Source organism: Sardina pilchardus, chromosome 4, assembly GCF_963854185.1.
Source record: "Sardina pilchardus chromosome 4, fSarPil1.1, whole genome shotgun sequence".
NCBI lineage: Eukaryota > Metazoa > Chordata > Actinopteri > Clupeiformes > Clupeidae > Sardina > Sardina pilchardus.
In genome coordinates, this window is record NC_084997.1 from 3627800 (window position 1) to 3646881 (window position 19082).

General features: G+C 40.2%; 1 protein-coding gene across 2 annotated transcripts; it reads right to left on the bottom strand.

The window, feature by feature from the left end:
- Positions 1–105: 105 nt before the first annotated feature.
- On the bottom strand, positions 106–16953 carry itgb2 (integrin, beta 2). Of its 2 annotated transcripts, none has more exons than XM_062533764.1 (16): positions 16814–16953; positions 10285–10342; positions 8447–8538; positions 8054–8249; positions 7692–7871; positions 7353–7603; positions 7024–7179; positions 5191–5286; positions 5008–5097; positions 4059–4193; positions 3039–3229; positions 2684–2916; positions 2166–2382; positions 1440–1657; positions 1185–1351; positions 106–853 (listed from the first exon to the last, which is right to left on the bottom strand). In XM_062533764.1, the coding sequence occupies exons 2-16, from the start codon at positions 10337–10339 to the stop codon at positions 788–790; spliced, it is 2343 nt and encodes a 780-aa protein (XP_062389748.1). In that variant the 5' UTR covers positions 10340–10342; positions 16814–16953; the 3' UTR covers positions 106–787. The 2 variants fall into 2 exon arrangements, with proteins under 2 accessions (XP_062389748.1, XP_062389749.1); XM_062533765.1 differs by lacking the exon at positions 16814–16953 and adding an exon at positions 11418–11501.
- Positions 16954–19082: the final 2129 nt, after the last annotated feature.

A 19082-nucleotide genomic window follows, 5' to 3' on the forward strand; every position in this document is an offset into this window, starting at 1 on the left:
TTTTTCTCACAAATGTATAACTGAAGAAAATTCAAATACTGTACCTCCACCTACAATTGTATTCAAATTGAAATTGAGATAAATAACAATGCTGTACATACAAGCTCTGTGTGGAACACATTTATTCAGATTGGGCTTTAGGATGCAACTGTTTTCAGTCTTAGCCGTTTACATGCACCATATACACACAATTTCATGTTTTTGATTGATTTTACAAATACACCACTTTTACTACTCAACACGACCATAATAAAGTCAACAAGACGATAATAACAACCACACTGAGAGTATTCTTGGTTTGGTTCAAAATGAATTAGACTAAAATAAAGACCTTGTCTAAAAGAAATGTTGAATATAACTCAAAGCAAATTCATAAAAGCAACACATTCCTGAACTGTTGGCAAAATATACATAAATCAATTGTCTTCAGAACCTCTTTGAATTATGTTTTGACACAATATCACCAGAATATTTAAATATAAACACTTTTACAAAACCATATTAAAGAATAAACAGCTAGGCTAAAATACTTTTTCATAATATACACAACAATTTCCTGATTCCAGAAAGCACTATAGTCTCTGCACTAAGACATAATAGAAGTATAAAAGCATATATAGCCAGAGTGTCCCTTGATATAGGCCTATGTCCAGGGAACCACCTCTGTGCTACATTGGCAAATTGTATACAACAGCAGTGCCTGTGCATACTCACACACTTCAACAGAAATATAAGCAGTCGTATCCTTTTTATCCTCAGTGGTAGAGTACAGTATGTATGTTTGAGATCACTCTCCAGAGAATGTAGGATTTGTCACTGTAGTTGTTGCCTCCTTAAATAAGGGATTGTCAGCCTTTAAACACACAAAAAATAGATGAATTAGCAGTTGGACAGAATAATATATTAGGCCAGGTTGACTTTAGAACTTAGAGGAGCATGCCAACATTTTATTATAATAGCTTATTTTCTGTCTACCATGGAGTTAGAAAAGCCTACACCATTCTCATCTCTGTGTGTGCAATAACCCAGTTTGACACTGTTAACCTACAGTATCTTAGCATAATTCACTGGAAGTGGGTTAGACCTGTTAGCCTATAGCTAACCTATAGCTAAAAGGGAGCCATAGGATAAGTGGTCTAACTTCTAAAGAAGTTGGTGTGTTCCTGTGATGGAGTCATACTTACATTGCTCCATTTGCTTTTCTTCTTCTCATTCTCAAACTTCTTCCATTCTTTTAAGTCTCTTGCATACAGCAGAGCCTTAATGATGAGCAGAATCAGGAGTCCAATGAGGGCCACTCCAGCAACAGACCCAGCTACAATGGCAGGGATGGGTGGTGGTTCGGGGCACCCTAGAATAACAAGAAAGAATTAGAGTTCAGGAAAAATACAATTGATCCCAATTCTAAATCAATCAACTAAAGGAAGTAGAAGCCTTACTTCTGTCCTGAAGTATCTGAACAGAATAGTTGTTCATTCCAATCAGTTCCTCCATGGTGAACTCAAGCCAACAATTTTGGGAGTCTCTTACTTCACACTTCTTGGTCTGTGTGTTGAGTGACAGTCTTGGCACCATCTCGTACTTGAGGTGCTTGCAGTTAGTGGTGCAGGTTTTGGCGTATGGACCACCATCAAAGCCAAGGCACTCAATACAATTCCTGCGAAATGGAGGAACAAAATATTTTAACCCTAACCAAAACAAACTCAACGTTAGCAGAATATTGGCCACCCTTACAGAAATTTCAGGTTTCTGGTCAACAGTTGCCGCAAATTTGCAGCTTGGTCATATTTTCAAATGTAAATTAAGTTTCTGGTAAACAGTTGTGGTTAACTTTTGCCAATATTGCAACAAATCTGCAGCAATGTCATTATGCAAATTAGGTTTGTCACCAGAAATTCACTGGAAGTTTGCCATTAGTGGCAAAGTGTGATGGCAAATAACTGGCGAACACACTGGCGATTGTTGGCAGAACTTTGCTGGAAGTTTGCTTTTAGTGGCCAAAACTGGCAAACGTCTGGCAACATTTTCTAGTGAACTCATTTGTTTCCCACAAATCACCCACAAGTTTGCTGCAAATCTGCCACAAACATTTCATTTTTGTAAGGGATGACAGTGGTTTCCATGGGAGTGTGGAGGAGTAGAGCGATGGTGGGAGGGTCTCTTACGCTGACTGCTGACAGGGCAGCGTGCAGGCCTGGCATTCCAGGCAGAAGGGTGGCTGGTAGCCCCCATTGCACTTGCAGTTGCCGCATTGGCAGTCCCCACGGCCATGGCAGATGCTGCCTCCAGTTCGGCAGCCTTCATTTGACTTTTTGCAGTGGCAGGCATCGCCATCATAACCGTCATGACACTTGCATGTTCCACATTTACAGTCACCATTACCTGGAGCACAAAAGAAAATGAGCAAACCATATACAGTAAAAGTTGCAAATGACACTAAATTACCAGCCTGATGTAGCCAGACCTTAATTCTATTCAGAATTGAACCCCAACCTCAAATTTTGTGGGTGAGGTTAAATGTCTTCCAGGCCTCTTACATCAACATAAGAACAACTCTGAATGTACTTCACTGAATGTACTTCACTGACTATTCATACAATGATATGCTGCTCTGCTTAGTATGCATAGTAATGATAGAAAAACATCAATAGTTTTAGTGAGCCTGTTTAAACGTTGTTATTACCTGAACACTCCTTGTTGTTGTGCATCTGGCAGCCCTCGTCGACACACTCACAGTATTTTCTATAGTATGGGTTCCCATTCGGGCTTTTGTGGCACTGACACTCTCCACACACACAGTCCCCACGACCCCCACACTCAGTGCTGTTGTCGCCACGGCACTGTTGCCTCAGGTCTGCGTCATTCTTGTCCCCCTGTTTGCATTTGCACTTCTGGCCTGTAAAACCTGGATTACATCTAGGGAAGCCAGAGAAGATAGAGATATCACTCTAGACATACCACTTGGCACAGTCTTGTAGAAGTGAGGTAGGTTTAAGTGTGAGAAATAAGAAAACAAAAACAACTTGTTGCTCTCATACTTGCATGTTCCACATTTGATAGCTCCTTCAGAATTACAGTGTGGATCATTGAAAGACGGAGGGTCATCACATTCACATTCACAGCGAGTTGAAATGGTCACCTTCATTTTTTCAGTGAAGCCCCTTGGGCCGACATAGAAGTCAACGTTGTCCATACATTCTTGTGCTGTCACTTCAACAAAGAACTGAACCTAAGCAGATCATTAAAATATATATTTTTTTAATTAATATTATGGCAGAGGTCGATAAACATTGTGTCTATGAAGGCTCATTTAGACATCCAGGTGATAGTATTTCTTTTCAAAAGCTTATAGAATAAACTATATAAAAGTTTTCCCCAAAGTAATCCCTACCCACTCCCCCTCGATTACAGAGTGAACTCTGGTGGGAAGCACCCTAGCTCGCAGCTAAATGAAAAGAGAAGCATACCAAACAATACAGCACTCACTCAGCTTTGGGACCAGCTTCACTCTCCCCAGCGGAAGCATGCTTGTCACGGAACCATGGATTTGTTTTGCTCATTTGCAAAACTTGGAATACTCTCCCAATGAACCTCAGAAATATGCCAGCCCTAGCTGCTTTTAAATTCAGGCTTAAGACACACTTTTTCCGTCTGGACATTTGGCAACTGCGGCTGATTCTGAAGCTAGGTCTTGGGGTACAGGATTATTGTCATGTCTTTGACTGTAAATACGGCATGACTGTCTGTCTTATTGTCATGTAAATACTGCATGTCTGTCTGTCTTATTGTCATGTAAATACTGCATGTCTGTCTGTCTTATTGTCATGTAAATACTGCATGTGTGTCTGTGTGTTTGTTATGTTTCTCTTTTCTTTCTTTTCTTTTCGCTTTCTTACTGTGTGAAGCACTGTGGTCTATGGTGCTATGTAAATTGAACATACTACTTCATCCTGGATTAGACCTTTCCTAGTCATAATGTACAGTACATCATAATGTATTGGCATTGGTGGATTCTTATGTGTGTGTGTGTTTTGCTGGGTGCTTTGTGGGATGGATACCTCTTGGCCAAGCTTCACGTCATCACAGATGCCCTCGTCACCTGGCGTATTCCCCTTTGGACAACTTGAGGTGTATGTGACCTTGACCTTGTCTGGCAGTACATCATGGGTCACAATAACTTTAGAGGAGAGTTTCTGTTGAGACATTAACAATACTAATTATCTTGGAAACCAATGTTTGGACGAGGAGAATCTGAATTACTCTTAGCATATATATACTGACTATTAGCCGCAGCTTATACATTGATTTTGCTAAATTTCTTCACTCTGAGGTTAATACAGGGGGTAGTTAATGGTGTTAATATGGTTCTGTTTCTTTTAACTTATATAAAACACTGTCCTGTGGCTTATACACAATTTGCATTGAGCTCAATGAGCATCAAACAGGCTAATAGGCCTACTGGAAAAAGCACCATGCCAATCTCTAGCTATGGTGAAGGGTATGTGATGATGTGGGGCTATTTTAATTCCAAAGGCCAAGGGAACTTTATCAGAATGCATAATATCCTGGATCCATGAAATAGCTGGCCTTATAAAATAAAAATCTGCCTGTCCCTATGTTAACCCTATGTGTTAAATTCCCATAGGGTTACATAGGGGGTCAAATACTTCCTTCCCCCTAGCATTTAGAAAGAACATTTATTTATTTACGATACATTCTTCAATCACAAAGAAAAATGGTGTCCTTGGCGGTTTGATTTTTACTCATTTTTTGAGTTAAAACATTAAGATTTATTTTCAAATGATGATTTTATATTCCTCTTTTTAGGCAACTTTAGCATGGTATCAAATATATTTTCTCCCCACTGTATATATGGCACATAGGCACCTGATTAGAGTTATGTTCTACAACAACAGTAATTTATGACATAATAGCATATACTATTTTATCAAATGAAAAGACTGTATATCGTGATGAATTAAAATTGTGATGAAATAAAAGTCTTACATTGTATGCATCCTTGATTAGTTCCACCACATTCGATGAATCTTTGGTCAGTTCTCCCACAACAGACTTTGGGATCATTTTGCTCAGTTCCTGGGGAAAAGATGTGCGAAACATGTAGGAAACATGTATTAGCCTTTTTGTCTATAGCTTGAGTAACATAACTTTTACTAGACCATTACTTACATCATACACTCCTTTCACAGTGCTTGTGACAGCAAAAATAGGCTGAATGTTTTTCTTCTGTAAGGTCCTTGCAATTTGACCAACAGATGGATAGTCCTGAAAATGGAGACCATCATTATGGGGGAGAAAGCTGGCTTTTGAGCATCATAATTTCTATCTTACACCTAACACAGCAATTATTTTACTGCCTAGCATTCCAGCTCACAAGTGTTCAAAGGAGCAATGTATTTCTATTCAGTCATTCCAATATAATTGGGGTAAGTGGGTAAACTTTTGTTCAGACTATGCTTCCATTTGTAACCCCTTGTCAGTCAGTAATGAAAGTAAATAACCATATGTAAGACTTTGTTTTGTCCTTTGTTCAAGTACTAGGTGAGTGCAGATCAGGGCTGTACAGTGCGAGCAGGTTGTCGCAAAAACGACTAAAAATATATTAGTGCGAGTGGAAAAAATAAAATGCGTGCACACGTGCGAGTACTGATTTCAGCCCTTTCATTCACATTTTGCTCCTAAAATGAATCCACACCAAGTGGATCAAAGTATAGCCTAATACAATTTTCGCGCATCTGTAGGCTATAGGCCTACAAATTTCAGAGTTGACAACTCTTATGCACCTGGCTGGACACTCACACTTTCAGCATCAACCTCACGCTCTCACACACACGCAAGATTTGGATTTGTCACTCCAAATCCATTCTTCTTTTTCTTCAATCCGTTCGTTATCAGTTGGTGACTAGGTAGCGATTACCGGTGAAACGGTAAACCATGATAAAATGTTGACTATAACAATTACCGTGTTCATTTCAAATATTATTATTATCACCGTTGATAAACACGGTGTGGAAACTGTGTGTTATTTCTCCCAGCTTCACCCGAGCCTGCATTTGACAGAGGCCTGGTAGACTTCTATGAAATAAAAATGGTATCGTACTGATTCTGTTCTCTTAATGATGGATTTAACCACTATTCGGTGTAGGCTACACCTGCTTTAAAAAGGCGGAACAATTTCATCGCAAATGTGCGCTGTATCATATAGCCACTCTGCGTCTTTTTATGTAGGCTACGTTCACATTAAATCTAGGCTATTCCACTAATGTTATCAGGAGAATATCGTAGCCTAACGTTTTATTTTGAGCACTGGTTGTTACTCATTGGATATAACAGATATACCAAACTCCAAGACAAGTCATGGTAGAGTAAGTTAAGCACCCAGCCAATTAAACATGACCAAGGAAAAAGTGAACGGAACAACTCACAATGTAATTATAAGTAATTATGCAGATCCTAAAATGCTATAAATTGTTAACAAAATGTATACAAATTCTGAATTCAAAATATGAAATAGGAACAAGACAAGCCATTTTCTGTGTGTGTGGAGGGTTTGAGCAGAGACTAGGATTGCCACTGCTGTGAATGATCTGTATCCTGCTTAAGGCAATAAGGTTTTCAAGGAAATTTCATAGTGTTTTCATAGGAAATTTTCTGTGCTCCTAAATTTTTTCATTTAGGAGCACAGGTGCTCCTAGTGAAAAAGCTAAGCGTACAGCCCTGGTGCAGATGCATATAGACTATGATCCGCTTGACACACAAGTTTTAGTAAAGCAAGTTTTAGTGGAGTCCTGGTACACAATCTCACGTGCACACAGATTCATTCTCAAAGATGTGTTAACTTGTTATCAAAATGTCAACATGCTATTTGGTTTTGCACTTCTTGCTCTTCAAAGCAATGGCAGATGTCACTCTCATTGGTTTAAGTAAGGTTACACCCAAAACACACCCATGACTAATTGAGAAACATGTTCAAGTCGCTGCAATAACATTAGTTTACCATACCAGTAAATTACTTTTGCTGTACAAATTCTGGTCCAAGTGGCATGCTTCATCATTTGGTTCCAGAATAGCGGCCAGTTTCCCATCACCAGCCATATGGAATCCAGCATCGGTTGCTAGAACTAGCAAACGAGTGGCATTTCCCCAGCCAATGTCTCTCTATAAATTAAACAAAAGTTGGTCAATAAATATGGATCATATTCCACACTTTGCCTACTGTAGGTGTTCTCTGCACATTTAGACAAAGGCCTGTTAAGCACTGAAACTGAGGGACACCTCTTCACCAATAAAAACTAGTTATTTATTATAGGATGATTTTTCCAGCGCCCTACCTCGCACATGGCAGCCTGCATGATGGCGTCCATACCTCCTTCAGGAGTGTCGAGATTTCCAGAGATGTGCTGTTCAGATACCTTTGTATTGAATGACTGGTAGTTATTCGTCAGGGCGAGAACGTGTTTGAAACCAAATGGTGGTTGACAGGCCACTTTCTCCTTTTCGTTCGTTGGGCAAGGATTCTTAAGTTTTTCTTTGTTAGTGTTTGTGAATGGCAGCACAGTCTTGTCAACAAATGAGCCAAAACCTACAGTGTATGAACAAATATGTGGACCAGTTTAGTTATTTGCTTAGTTAGTCACAACATATAGTTTGGATGGTATAAATTGCTTTACCAATTCTTGCTTTGTCATTGCCACCGGTTATTTTTCGTAGTACTTCCACTAAGTCTTTTCCCAGAGTTTTTAATCGTTGCAGGTCATCCACCATGGAGTAAGAGAGATCCATTAAGTAGTAGAGATCCACTGGGTAGCCCTCTGCTCTTTTAAACGTGAGTGTAATCTTCTCTGGGAGGCCTTAAAAAATGGAAGATGGGTCTCCTTAAAGTTTAGACACTTTTGGTTTATTTATGCATGCAGATACAATTAAGGAATCAGTGCAGTTGTGCACCTACTGAAACTGGTCATACTTTGGTATTTTAAAACTCAGTAGTGCACAAGTAGCACTGCCCATCAGAACGTATGTGGGAAAAATTTACCAGGTCGAAGTTTCAGATCAACCTCTTGAGGAAAGATCTGGACGGCGTCGGTGGTTTGAGTAGGGCCCATCAGTGGTCTTGTTTTTGTGTTTCCTTTGGAGTTTTCTGGAGAGATAATGTCATTGCAGCCTCTTTCCTTTAGCTTTGCCTTGGTGTCACAGCGCGTTGCATCAGGTTCTCCTTGGTTTGTGAAATTCTGTCGTTAGAAAAGACAGTTGTGAACTGAATGACTGCGTTGTGAACTTAAGAATGACATTAATCTAAATTGATAGTTGATTGGCAGAAACTGCTCTCTGTGGATCCATGTGAACAGTGGGAAGCAATAAAGAAGCCTACTAAGCACTAATTCACACATTGGAGCAGTCATAAAATCAACTCTTGTAAATATCTTACCACTGATTTGCACCAAGAGCAGAATGCCCCAGATTTGATACAGTCATTACAGGAGTGGACGGCGCCCTTCTCACAGGTTTGCTCAAGCCAGACTATATGGACAGGAATAGTTACAGAAGTTGAACTTGGAAAATATAATGTACACCTGCTTTATAATCAAATAGTTTCTTGTACACTTCACAATACTGCGAACAGTAGTTATCAAAGAGATTTGATCAGCATTTGCTTTTGTCAAACAATTAATTGGTTATGATCTTAAAGAAACACTTAACCGTTTTTTTTTATATTATTTACGTTATTCGCTTAATTAAGATGAGTTGATACATACCTCTCACGTTTCAATGCATGCACTCACTGGCTCTGGCGCGTGGCGCAACTATGATAGCACTTAGCTAGCCCAATGCATTCATTAGGATCCAAACTGAGATGAAGTTAGAAGTGACCAAACACCTCCATGTTTTCCCTATTTCAAAAGTTCACTATCCGAAATTTGCCAGATAAAGGTCACTAGTCGGGGTCCTCCTGACGAGCTTCTTGTGAGCACAACGGCTCTGCGCTGGCATTACTGCTCGTGGTCGTGAAGTGCATCATGGGATCGCGCCAGGCGATAACTGCGCTGGCAGACATTGGCCCGGAGTGACGACTGCGGGCACCCGTGAAGCTTAACATGAGATCGTGCCTGACCTGCTGCGGAGGCCAGGCAAGATGCCAGACGACGGATAAATGCGGCACGAATAAGGGGACCAGACTAGACCTGAGCTAGGAGACTATTGCAACTCAAGTACTGTAGCAGAAACATTATGATTATAGTTATGCGGAGATAGCAAGTTGGGCAAGGTCACAGGCCGGGGTCCTGAAGTGCACCGCTGTATCACACCAACCAGACTGCGCCGGCAGCATTTGGTGAGATCTCTGTGAGCACCCCCGTCATAAGCGAGACGGGAGGCAAGCGGGAGACGAATGGGAGGCGAATGGGGAGGTGGTGGGTTGCGAGCGTGAACAACGCTATAGTCACATGACCAAGTATGGTGAGACAAAATAAAACGTGGTGCATTTCTAAGCAGGTAAAAGGGATAACTTTATTGTGTGGCGGAATAATATTGGGAGCACTTAAACTCTGCGCAGTAATATCCTCACTCCAAAGTGAAACTGAAAGTGCAAGAGTGAGGATATTACTGCACCTCACAATATAGTTATCCCTCTTACCTGCTTAGAAATGCACCACGTTTTATTTTGTCTCACCATACTCGTGTAACTGTATTTTAAAGAGGAATAATGCAGGATTGGCGATTTCATCTCTGGTTTCGGTTTCGTTTTTCGTTTTCGCTTGGTAATATGCTTGCATATTTCTCTGCAGAGCTTCCCCGACAGCTTTAGCGTGTATATTTATACATATATAGGCTATATATAAATATATAAATTGCAAGCGTGGTTCTTCTTGTTCTTCTTGTTCCTTCTTGCAAGGTTGTAATTAGCGGATAGGGACACTAGGGGCGGGAGGAAATATGACTGTTTTCGATAAAACTGGTCAGTCAAGCAAAACAACGATTTCTAAGTGATTTTATGACTATGGAAAAGTTACATAGGGTCTCTTTAATAGGGAAAACATGGAGGTGTTTGGTCACTTCTAACTTCATCTCTGTTTGGATCCTAATGAATGCATTGGGCTAGCTAAGTGCTATCAAAGTTGCGCGGCGCGCCAGAGCCAGTGAGTGCACGCATTGAAACGTGAGGTACTGTATGTATCAACTCATCTTAATTAGGGGAATAACGTAGTTTAATATGAAAAACGGTGAAGTGTTCCTTTAAGGGATTTTTCAATTTGTCTGTAAACTCACCATTTGTAGCTAATGACAACAGGATGAGGACTTGAAGACGCACAGGTGCGGCCATTTTCTGAGGGAAGAAAGACATATTGTGTACACAGTATATCACCATGGCCTCTTTCATCTAGATGGGATGCAGCTGTACCTGAACACCGCTAATTCATCTAAGATTCATGTACAAACAGTCCTCCGTTTTTGTCACTTTGCCAGAGGAAGTTACAAATGAAATCAGTCGCATATTGTATACCATCACTTTTCCATGCCAACTGTTAACAACTAGAGTTTAACTAACCACTACCAGAAACAAATTGATGAAATAATAATTTTTGTGTTGCCACATTTTGCTGGGAGGCGTGACACTGAACCTAACCATAAATGGCTATAGCTGCGTGTGTGATGTCCGATTGCCTCATAGGATCTGTTTTTAGGGAAGTATTTAAATGCTTACACTTTCTAGATGAAGGCAGTATCTACAATGTAACAATGCATAATAATATGTTAATTATAATTTTGCCATGAAAAGGAGTACAAAAATGTGTGTTAACCAGCAACTATTTCATACAGCACTGTTATGTTGCTCACAACATTTCTTAAAAAACTGTAGACTAGTATCATATAACCACTCAGTCTCTGTCGGCACTAAGACTGGAGTTGAGGACATTTTCTCTTACTTTACTCATTTTGTAAACTAAGCATACAAACCTAACAAACACCTACATTTATAAGGCACAAGATATTATAAAATTGTATTTTGTGAACATCCTTGAAGATTTAGATTATTAACACACCCCTTGATTGCTCTTCTATAGACTGTGGTAGACATTTTCTTAGCTGCTTTGTCTTCAAAGCAGTCCTTAACTTACGGGAAACACTTTCAAAACAGCGATGTACAGGAAGTCATCTTACTTGTGCTAGAAAGTATTTCTATGTCTAGTTATTTTTGTCATATTGTTTTCATTCACTACAGTATATAGGCCCAGAGAATATCTATGAAATGAAGACAATGCCCTGCCCTAAAAACAAATAACCCTCTTAACAGACCCTGATTAACACACACTGCTGAAAACACACCATTTTACACTGAATTTGAAATCCCAGCAGAATGTACTGAGAAGATCAATATGAGCTATGTTCTGTGTACTCACCAGTTTAGATGTGCTGCTGTTGACTAGAAACTCAACAGTGCGCTAGAACTGTGCACGCAGTCACTTCCACACACTAACATGACCACATTTAAAGGAAGGAAGTGTCAAAGAAAGGCGGAACTCAGCCTCTAGCTTGCAGTCAAAGAATAGGGAGACCTGCTATCTAGAACTGTTTACCTAAAAGTCGAAAGAATACTGCCTGGATGGAGATATGGTGATGAGAGACAACTATTGGCCTTGGTCTAGGAATGTATTATTACATCATATTTATGTTCAGTTTACTAAATTAAATATAGTATTACTGTATACTGTACATTTTAAAACAACTAAATTATACAAGTGTGTGTGTGTGTGTGTGTGTGTGTGTGTGTGTGTGTGTGTGTGTGTGTGTGTGTGTGTGTGTGTGTGTGTGTGTGTGTGTGTGCGCGCGCGCGTGCGTCAGGGATGGAAATTAACTTTTTTGTCCACCTGCCACTGTGGCAGGTAGATTTTAAAATCTACCAGCCACTCAACATTTTTACCAGCCAATATATATTCAACCGTTCCATACATTATACTGCCAAGTAGGGATGTAACGGTATGAAAATGTAACCTCACGGTTATAGTGACCAAAATTATCATGGTTTTCGGTATTATCGCGGTATTGTGTTCAATAAGAAAGCACTGATAGGCCTACACAAGCTGAAATAGTTTTTAAAAAGTGTGATTATGTCTATTACATTACAAAAATATAGGCAAAAGCTTATTGCCTGGATACAGATCATTCAGAGCAGTGGCAATCCTAGTCTCTGCTCAACCCTGCTCAGAAAATGGCTTGTCTTGTTTCTATTTCATATTTGAATTCATACACTTTATATATTTTGTTAACAATTTATAGCATTTGCATAATTACTCAAAATATTCAGTAATTTGAATACTTCATATTGATTAAGCTACACTTGTCTTTGATGATATTACAGGGGTGGTGTGTAGGTCTAATTGAGTTACTGTCACTTTAAGAAGTAGCCTACGTGAACATAATTAGGTTTCATTCGGTTTTTAGGAAAATCAGCATAGTTCAAGGATACATATTTTCATTAAATAACGTGAATGTTCAAAAAAACTAAGAAGGTAAGGAAAATATTTCTGGCGTCATAGAAAAGATAAGTGTCTTGCAATGTTAACTTCTATGATTTAGGTAGGTTACCGTGGTAGCCTTGTGAGTTGTCCCGTTCACTTTTTCCTTGGTCATGTTTAATTGGCTGGGTGCTTAAGTACCATGACTCGGAGTTTGGTATATCTGTTATATACATCCAATGTATTTCCTACCTAAACCGGTAGCCTCGTTGTAAATGTATACAGTCAATGGTTGTACTGTAGGCTATCTAGCTGCCACGTTAACTGGAAGAGTAGGCTAGGCTGACGCAATGATGAGAGCCAACATTAATTATCAAAGACGCACCGCGTCTGTCACGCAAGCGGGAACGGAGTTTGCGCTTGAATACAGACATTACATACAGTACACGCATACAGGAGATAAAATGAAATGAAATGTTGAAATGCATGTAGAAAAGTAAGGAATAACTTATAACTATGTATGGAGCCTTGGTATGACGCGAAGTAATATGGAGTAGTCCGTGCGCTAAATATGGCTTTATTACATTAGCGGGGATGCAAGGCATAATGTCGGGGCAGTTGTGGCGGGTTTCGTGTTCATTCTAAGGCGCTCCGTTCCAGAATGTGTGTTGTGATCGTCATGTCCATCGATGTTGAGGATAATTGATAGAAGGCGTGTGTTCTTATCTCTGCGGCGACTGCTAATATTCTGATGAAATAAACAACTTGTAGTAGAAGTAGTTGCTTACCCGCCACAGTGGCGGGTGTGTTGACATATTTCACCCGCCAGCGCGCAAAACTACACGCATTTGGCGGGTGGCGGGTGGCTAATTTCCATCCCTGGCGTGCGTGCATGCATGCGCATGCACACTCTCATATCTGCCTGTACTCTATCAGAGCAATCATGCATTTGTGTTGGTGTGGGTGACCTTTGCACAGAACCAGGACATGTGAAGCAAAGTGATGGGGAAGCAGTTCTGGTCATTATACAGTGAGCTTAATGCAAGCATTTATGCCATTGTTCATTTGTTTAGCAACGAATTGTCAGATCTAGAAGTAGGAAGCATAAAAAAGGAACAATTTCAAGTTAAATGTTGAAATGTTGAGACTAAGAGGAAACTTGAGAACAATAAAACTTGTTCAAGACAGGCCCTTATGTCAGAATGGCAGCAAACAGATTACACACACACAGAGTGTATTTATCTTGCTAAAACACTGAATGTCTTATGTAATATTACATGATATAATGTACTATATTATATACATCCACATACACTTGACTTAGGTCTACATTTTTGCATAATGGATGTTCCGTTTTTAATGATAACAACTAACAAAGTAGAGGAACAGAATGGGCCGATACAGAGTGGAGTGGGGTTTTCTCCAATACTTTCTAGAACTTTATGAGCTACAGATCACCACCATCTTACTCCACACCAACAAACAAGCAATACGATGGAATTTGATGAAAAGTTAAAGAAAAATGACAGACTGGAGGCAAGTGAGTAAAACTAAGGAAATCTCACGGTATCTTTTCATGGGCACATATGATATTATGATACACTGTCTCTTGGATTTCGCTCCATGATATGATGGTGCTGTGTTCATGTAGCCTGACGAGCCAGACCCACATCAAGATGTAGGGTCTAGACACTCACCCTAGACAGGGCGCAATCGGAGGGGTGGGATAAACAGTTCAAATTCCCTCCCCGCAATAGGATAACGCTAAACGAATCATCTTCTAGTTTTCAAGTAGCAGGATGCGTAACCTTCCCTCTCCACGCAATAGGATAACGCTAAACGAATCATCTTCTTGTTTTCAAATAACAGGATGCGTTACCGTCGCAACTTCTGGTCGCATGTCAGTCACCGTTATGTTAAGCCCACCCACCGACTCTATACACGCTGTGATTGGAACGCTGGTGCTGGGGGTTCTCAGCTCCCTGGCTCAATGGATCGTGCCTAGACTGCCCCGCCCAGCCAAATTACATTTGCTGCCGCTAGGGGCGTCTAGATTTCTAGGCTAGTGTTCATGTTCAGAGCAGCAGAATTCAAATTTTTTTTAGATGTTGTATTTAACAATTTTGCTCATGGTAGCCTACTGTAGGTTCTAGGTTTGTACAGAGTCCTGCCTTCTGGGTTTATGCAGTCCAACTTCAGTTTCTATACAGATACCAGTCTCAATCGTCACATAGCCCCCTCAGCAATGCTTTTTCATGTGTGTGCTATTGTCGTGCTGTGTGTATACTGTAGCCTACATTTAACCTCTTGTCTGTGAGATTCTTAGGGCCCACTAGTGATGGGCCCTGTCCATTTATCCTGTTGTGATCATTTATCTGTAGGCCTATGTGGCTGGTGGTAAGGCCATATACAGGACTTTTAAAATGCGGAGGGAAAGTTGTATAAATTGCAGGGTCATAGGCTGAGCTTGTAGGCTATGGCACAGTGAGTATACTGTAGCTTAACCCTCACTCACTTGGGAGGGCCCTTAACATAACATGTTCCTCTATTCTCCTCAACTGCCTGATTTCTGTTCTGTCTCTTGTCTCCTGTGCTGAATTTCTTGAAACATCAAATCTCTCAAGATATAATAGGCTACAATAATATAATTTCACAATATTTGGGTCATGAGATAATATCCATCACAACATTAACTAGAAAAGCACTCAGAGAGCGCAGACCTCCGCCTGTATTGTTCTTCCTAGGTTGTCATACATTTGAACCTAAACTATTCAGATCGCCACCACGTGGCCATACCATGCCATTACACCAGTGTTTCTCAACCGGGGTGCCGTGAGGCCTCCTCAGGGGTGCCGCGTGTCTGACTAGGCTAATCAAATTAAGGGGAAAAAAAGAAGCATAATTTCGGAATCTTTCCTCTAGCTTTATCACGCAGTTAAGTAGCCTACATTGCGGCCACATATCAGAGAAAATAGATATTTTTTTCAAACCCTGAAGCTGCAATCCGTAGCCTGTATGACGTCTATAAATTGGTTAGGCCTACTTTTGTTTACTGCGTGCGATATCTGATGAGTTGTCAAGTCATAGCGTTATTGTGTAGCGGTTAATTAGCAACATGGCCAGGTTTTTCAAAAAAAAAATCTGAACATGTGCCCTCAACGTCATCCTCTCTTCATCGTGTGGTTATTCAGTGAAGGAGGTAGAGACCGTCAGCAAGGACTTTGTTTTGCTGGGCAGATATTGACAAATGCGGCCACGCTGTCTGCTGTGCATGCGGAAGAGTGTAGGCCTACTGTAGCCTAGTTTTTACACTGGGAGTATGGAGGAGGCTATAACCTTGCTGCACTACCAGCAGCGTGTTAGAAAGATGCAAAACTGTTATGTGGCTTTAGGGCGCTTTATACACGTAATACTTCCCTCGATCATCACTGACAAGTGCTAAATTTTTACGCGATTGCATTCACATGCTGTGGTTGCAACATTACGGCCAAATGACTAGGTCAGCAGTAGGAAAAGTTCCGGTAGCAGATATACGGACATAAGAATTCAGACAGCACAAAAAAAAAAAAAAAAAGTCTGTGGCGTGAACATTGCGAAAAACACGTCTGTCTGAAAACGGCTTGAGAAACGTCAGTATGATGACAATTATGCTAGGCCTACCTCACGTTCGGATTCAAGTACAGAGAGCGTCCTAGAGCTGTGGACCAGGAGCTACGTGTGTGTCTGTCATCCATTCCTGCGAGAATAGAGCAGCTGTATTCATCCTTGCAGGCCCAAGTCCTGAGTGTAAGTCACACTCCTGTGTGTGTGTGTGTGTGTGTGTGTGTGTGTGCGCGCGCGCGCCTATAAGTTTTTTTTTTTTTTTAAAGTTTGGGGTGCCTTGAGATTTTTCAATCATGTAAAGGGTGCCGCGACTGAAAAAAGTTTGAGAAACACTGCATTACACCACTAAGCGAAAAACATAAACGGCTCCGGAATCCCGACGGTGTTACGAATCTCTCCCAAAATGTAATCGTTTCGTCCTTGGGTCATGTCTGACCTTCCCTGAAAATTGTGTCAAAATCCATCCATTATTTTTTTAGTTATCTTGCTAACAAACAGATAAACAGACAGACAGACAGACAGACATGACAAACAAACAGACAAACAGACACCGGTCCCCGATGAAAACATAACCTCGGAGGTAATTATCTATCTCTATAGGCTATAACATTGATATAGCTTTCAGTTTTAGTTTCAGTGCAGGTTAGCTATGCATCTCCACTGAATTTCAACATAACATTTGCAGGCCAGCATCTCATTATAGCTACATTGTTATTATATTCATCCTAACCTCTCACCTTCCCTCCTTCTCTTTGCTCAACCTCTGCTTCCAAACGTTACTTTCGTTGCAGCCTTTGTTCAGATCAGGTGAATTAAGATAACGGGCCGAAATTAACAAACCAAATCAAGTTTAATTTATGTTGGACAATGGAATCATGGGCGTTGCGTTCGTTGAATAGTTTTAGCCTGCCCTGCAGTCCGCGACAGCCGAAGCAACTTTCGGTTTTTGACCGAGGTGAAGTTGGTTTAATGTTGGATATTCGGATATTCGACAGATTCAAAATAAGGAACGGTATCTTTTATTGTGTCGGACTAGTCCTAGACAGGTCATTTGCTAGAACAATTGGGCCTAGTTTTTGGTCAAGGTTTTCTCAATGGAATCCTGGTCTGAACCCCTAGCGGAACAGAATGAGACTTGGGGCATGTTGAATTGTGTCTATAAATTCCATATGGCCGCCGTATCCACGCTGTAGGCTGTGTTATTGTAATTGAAAATAATATAATAATATTACAATCTTGTAGTCCTCTATCAAGTAGGCTACATATTTTAAACCTATTATAATAAATGTTATCATTTAAATTATTTCATAGGAGTAGGCCTATATGTCTACATTTGTTTGGAGTCACTAGGTCACATGGTTTTGGAGGTAGGCCTAGCCTATGGAAAAAAAGACACCGTTCCTTATTTGAATATCTGTATCCGAATATCCAACAACAAACCAACTTCACCTCGGTTTCGTTTTGACATCAGAGGTCAGAGGTAGCCTGTCTGCAACGACGTGTCACATGACAGTGCGTTAATGCAAGTATAGCCCTACTATAGCCTAATGGTCTCGTCGGACATTCATACTTAATAAATTAAACTAAACTTAGCCTACTTAAAAATACCGAAGACATGACCGCGTCTTGTGTCCTCAATGGTAGTAACAGCCTGTTATGGTGGCTGCCCTGATCTTGTCATCTGGTTATTTCTGATTACCATTTTAGTCCACTAGATGGCAGGCTAACTTTGCAGTTGTGTAGTGTTGTGCTCACGGACTTTTTTTTGGGCTCAGGATTCGAGATTAGATTAGGCCTAGAGTTGCGATTAGATTCAATGGGTTTGATTGGATTCATGTAATATTTGATTAAAGGGGCATTATTATTATACATATTTTTCTAATCTACAGATGGTCAAAATATGAACTATACACTCATTTATGAAAAACTGCATGGATTTCACATCATGACTGTGCAAGTCAAGGTAACTGTGGAAGAGGTCAGTTTTATAGCTCTTTTGTTGGAGTTCCTGATGCCTGTGTCACAATATCACTGACAGCAGTTTACTGTGGTGAAAACCGTCACAACAAGAACAAATGAACAAACAACTTGTGATTGTTTGTATCCCCTGTAATTGTGCTGGGCTTTATTGCCCAAACACTAACTGTGTGTTTGCAATGTGATGTTTATCGTGTGTGCAATAATATGCAAGAGCACCCCTCTGATTGGACCTCCCAGAGCTTCACTGTGTTGTAAAGAACGTTTCCATGCATGAGAAGTGCTTCACACAGGGCCTGACATCAAAGGTTTGGGCCTCACCAACCAGCCCTGTGCTACCTTATCCTCCTGGCAGGGAGGGACGACAGAGGCACCCAGACTGACGCAAAAGGCTATAGGCCAGTCAATCTAGCTCAAAAAAGGGCCAAAACTTAAACTAATTGCAATAGTAATGGTTCATGCTTTTTATTGATCCTTAAACCCTCCTGCATCACATATTAAAAATCTACCCAAATATTTAGTGGAACATACTTTTATTCAAGGTCAAAGGTAGCAATTTCCAATGCATTTTGCCATTGGGATTTACTACAGGTGAAATGGGTAAAATTTTAAACTATAGATATCAAATTGAAACTTTCACAGTTGTTTACTCACATTAAGGCAAATATCTTTTGTATGGCAAGTTTTCTGAAATGTGATGTTTAGATAGCCTAGTATGCAAATGAGACCAGTTTTACCTAAATATGCAATAATTTGCATATATTTCTAGAAAACTAAACCTGAACAATAGGTACAGTCAACTTCAAAATAATTGCTGCATTTTGCTTCTATATTGGATACCAAAAGCCTATGCAAAGGGAATATTAGATATTACTTCATATCACCCCAGAAATGAGGAAATCAAGTCAAGTCAAAATCAATGTGTTTCAATGGAAGTACATTATAGAACAAATGATTGTCAATGATATGGTATGAATGATGGAGGTATCTCAATGCATGCCAAGTCACATAAGGAAGATATTGACCTTT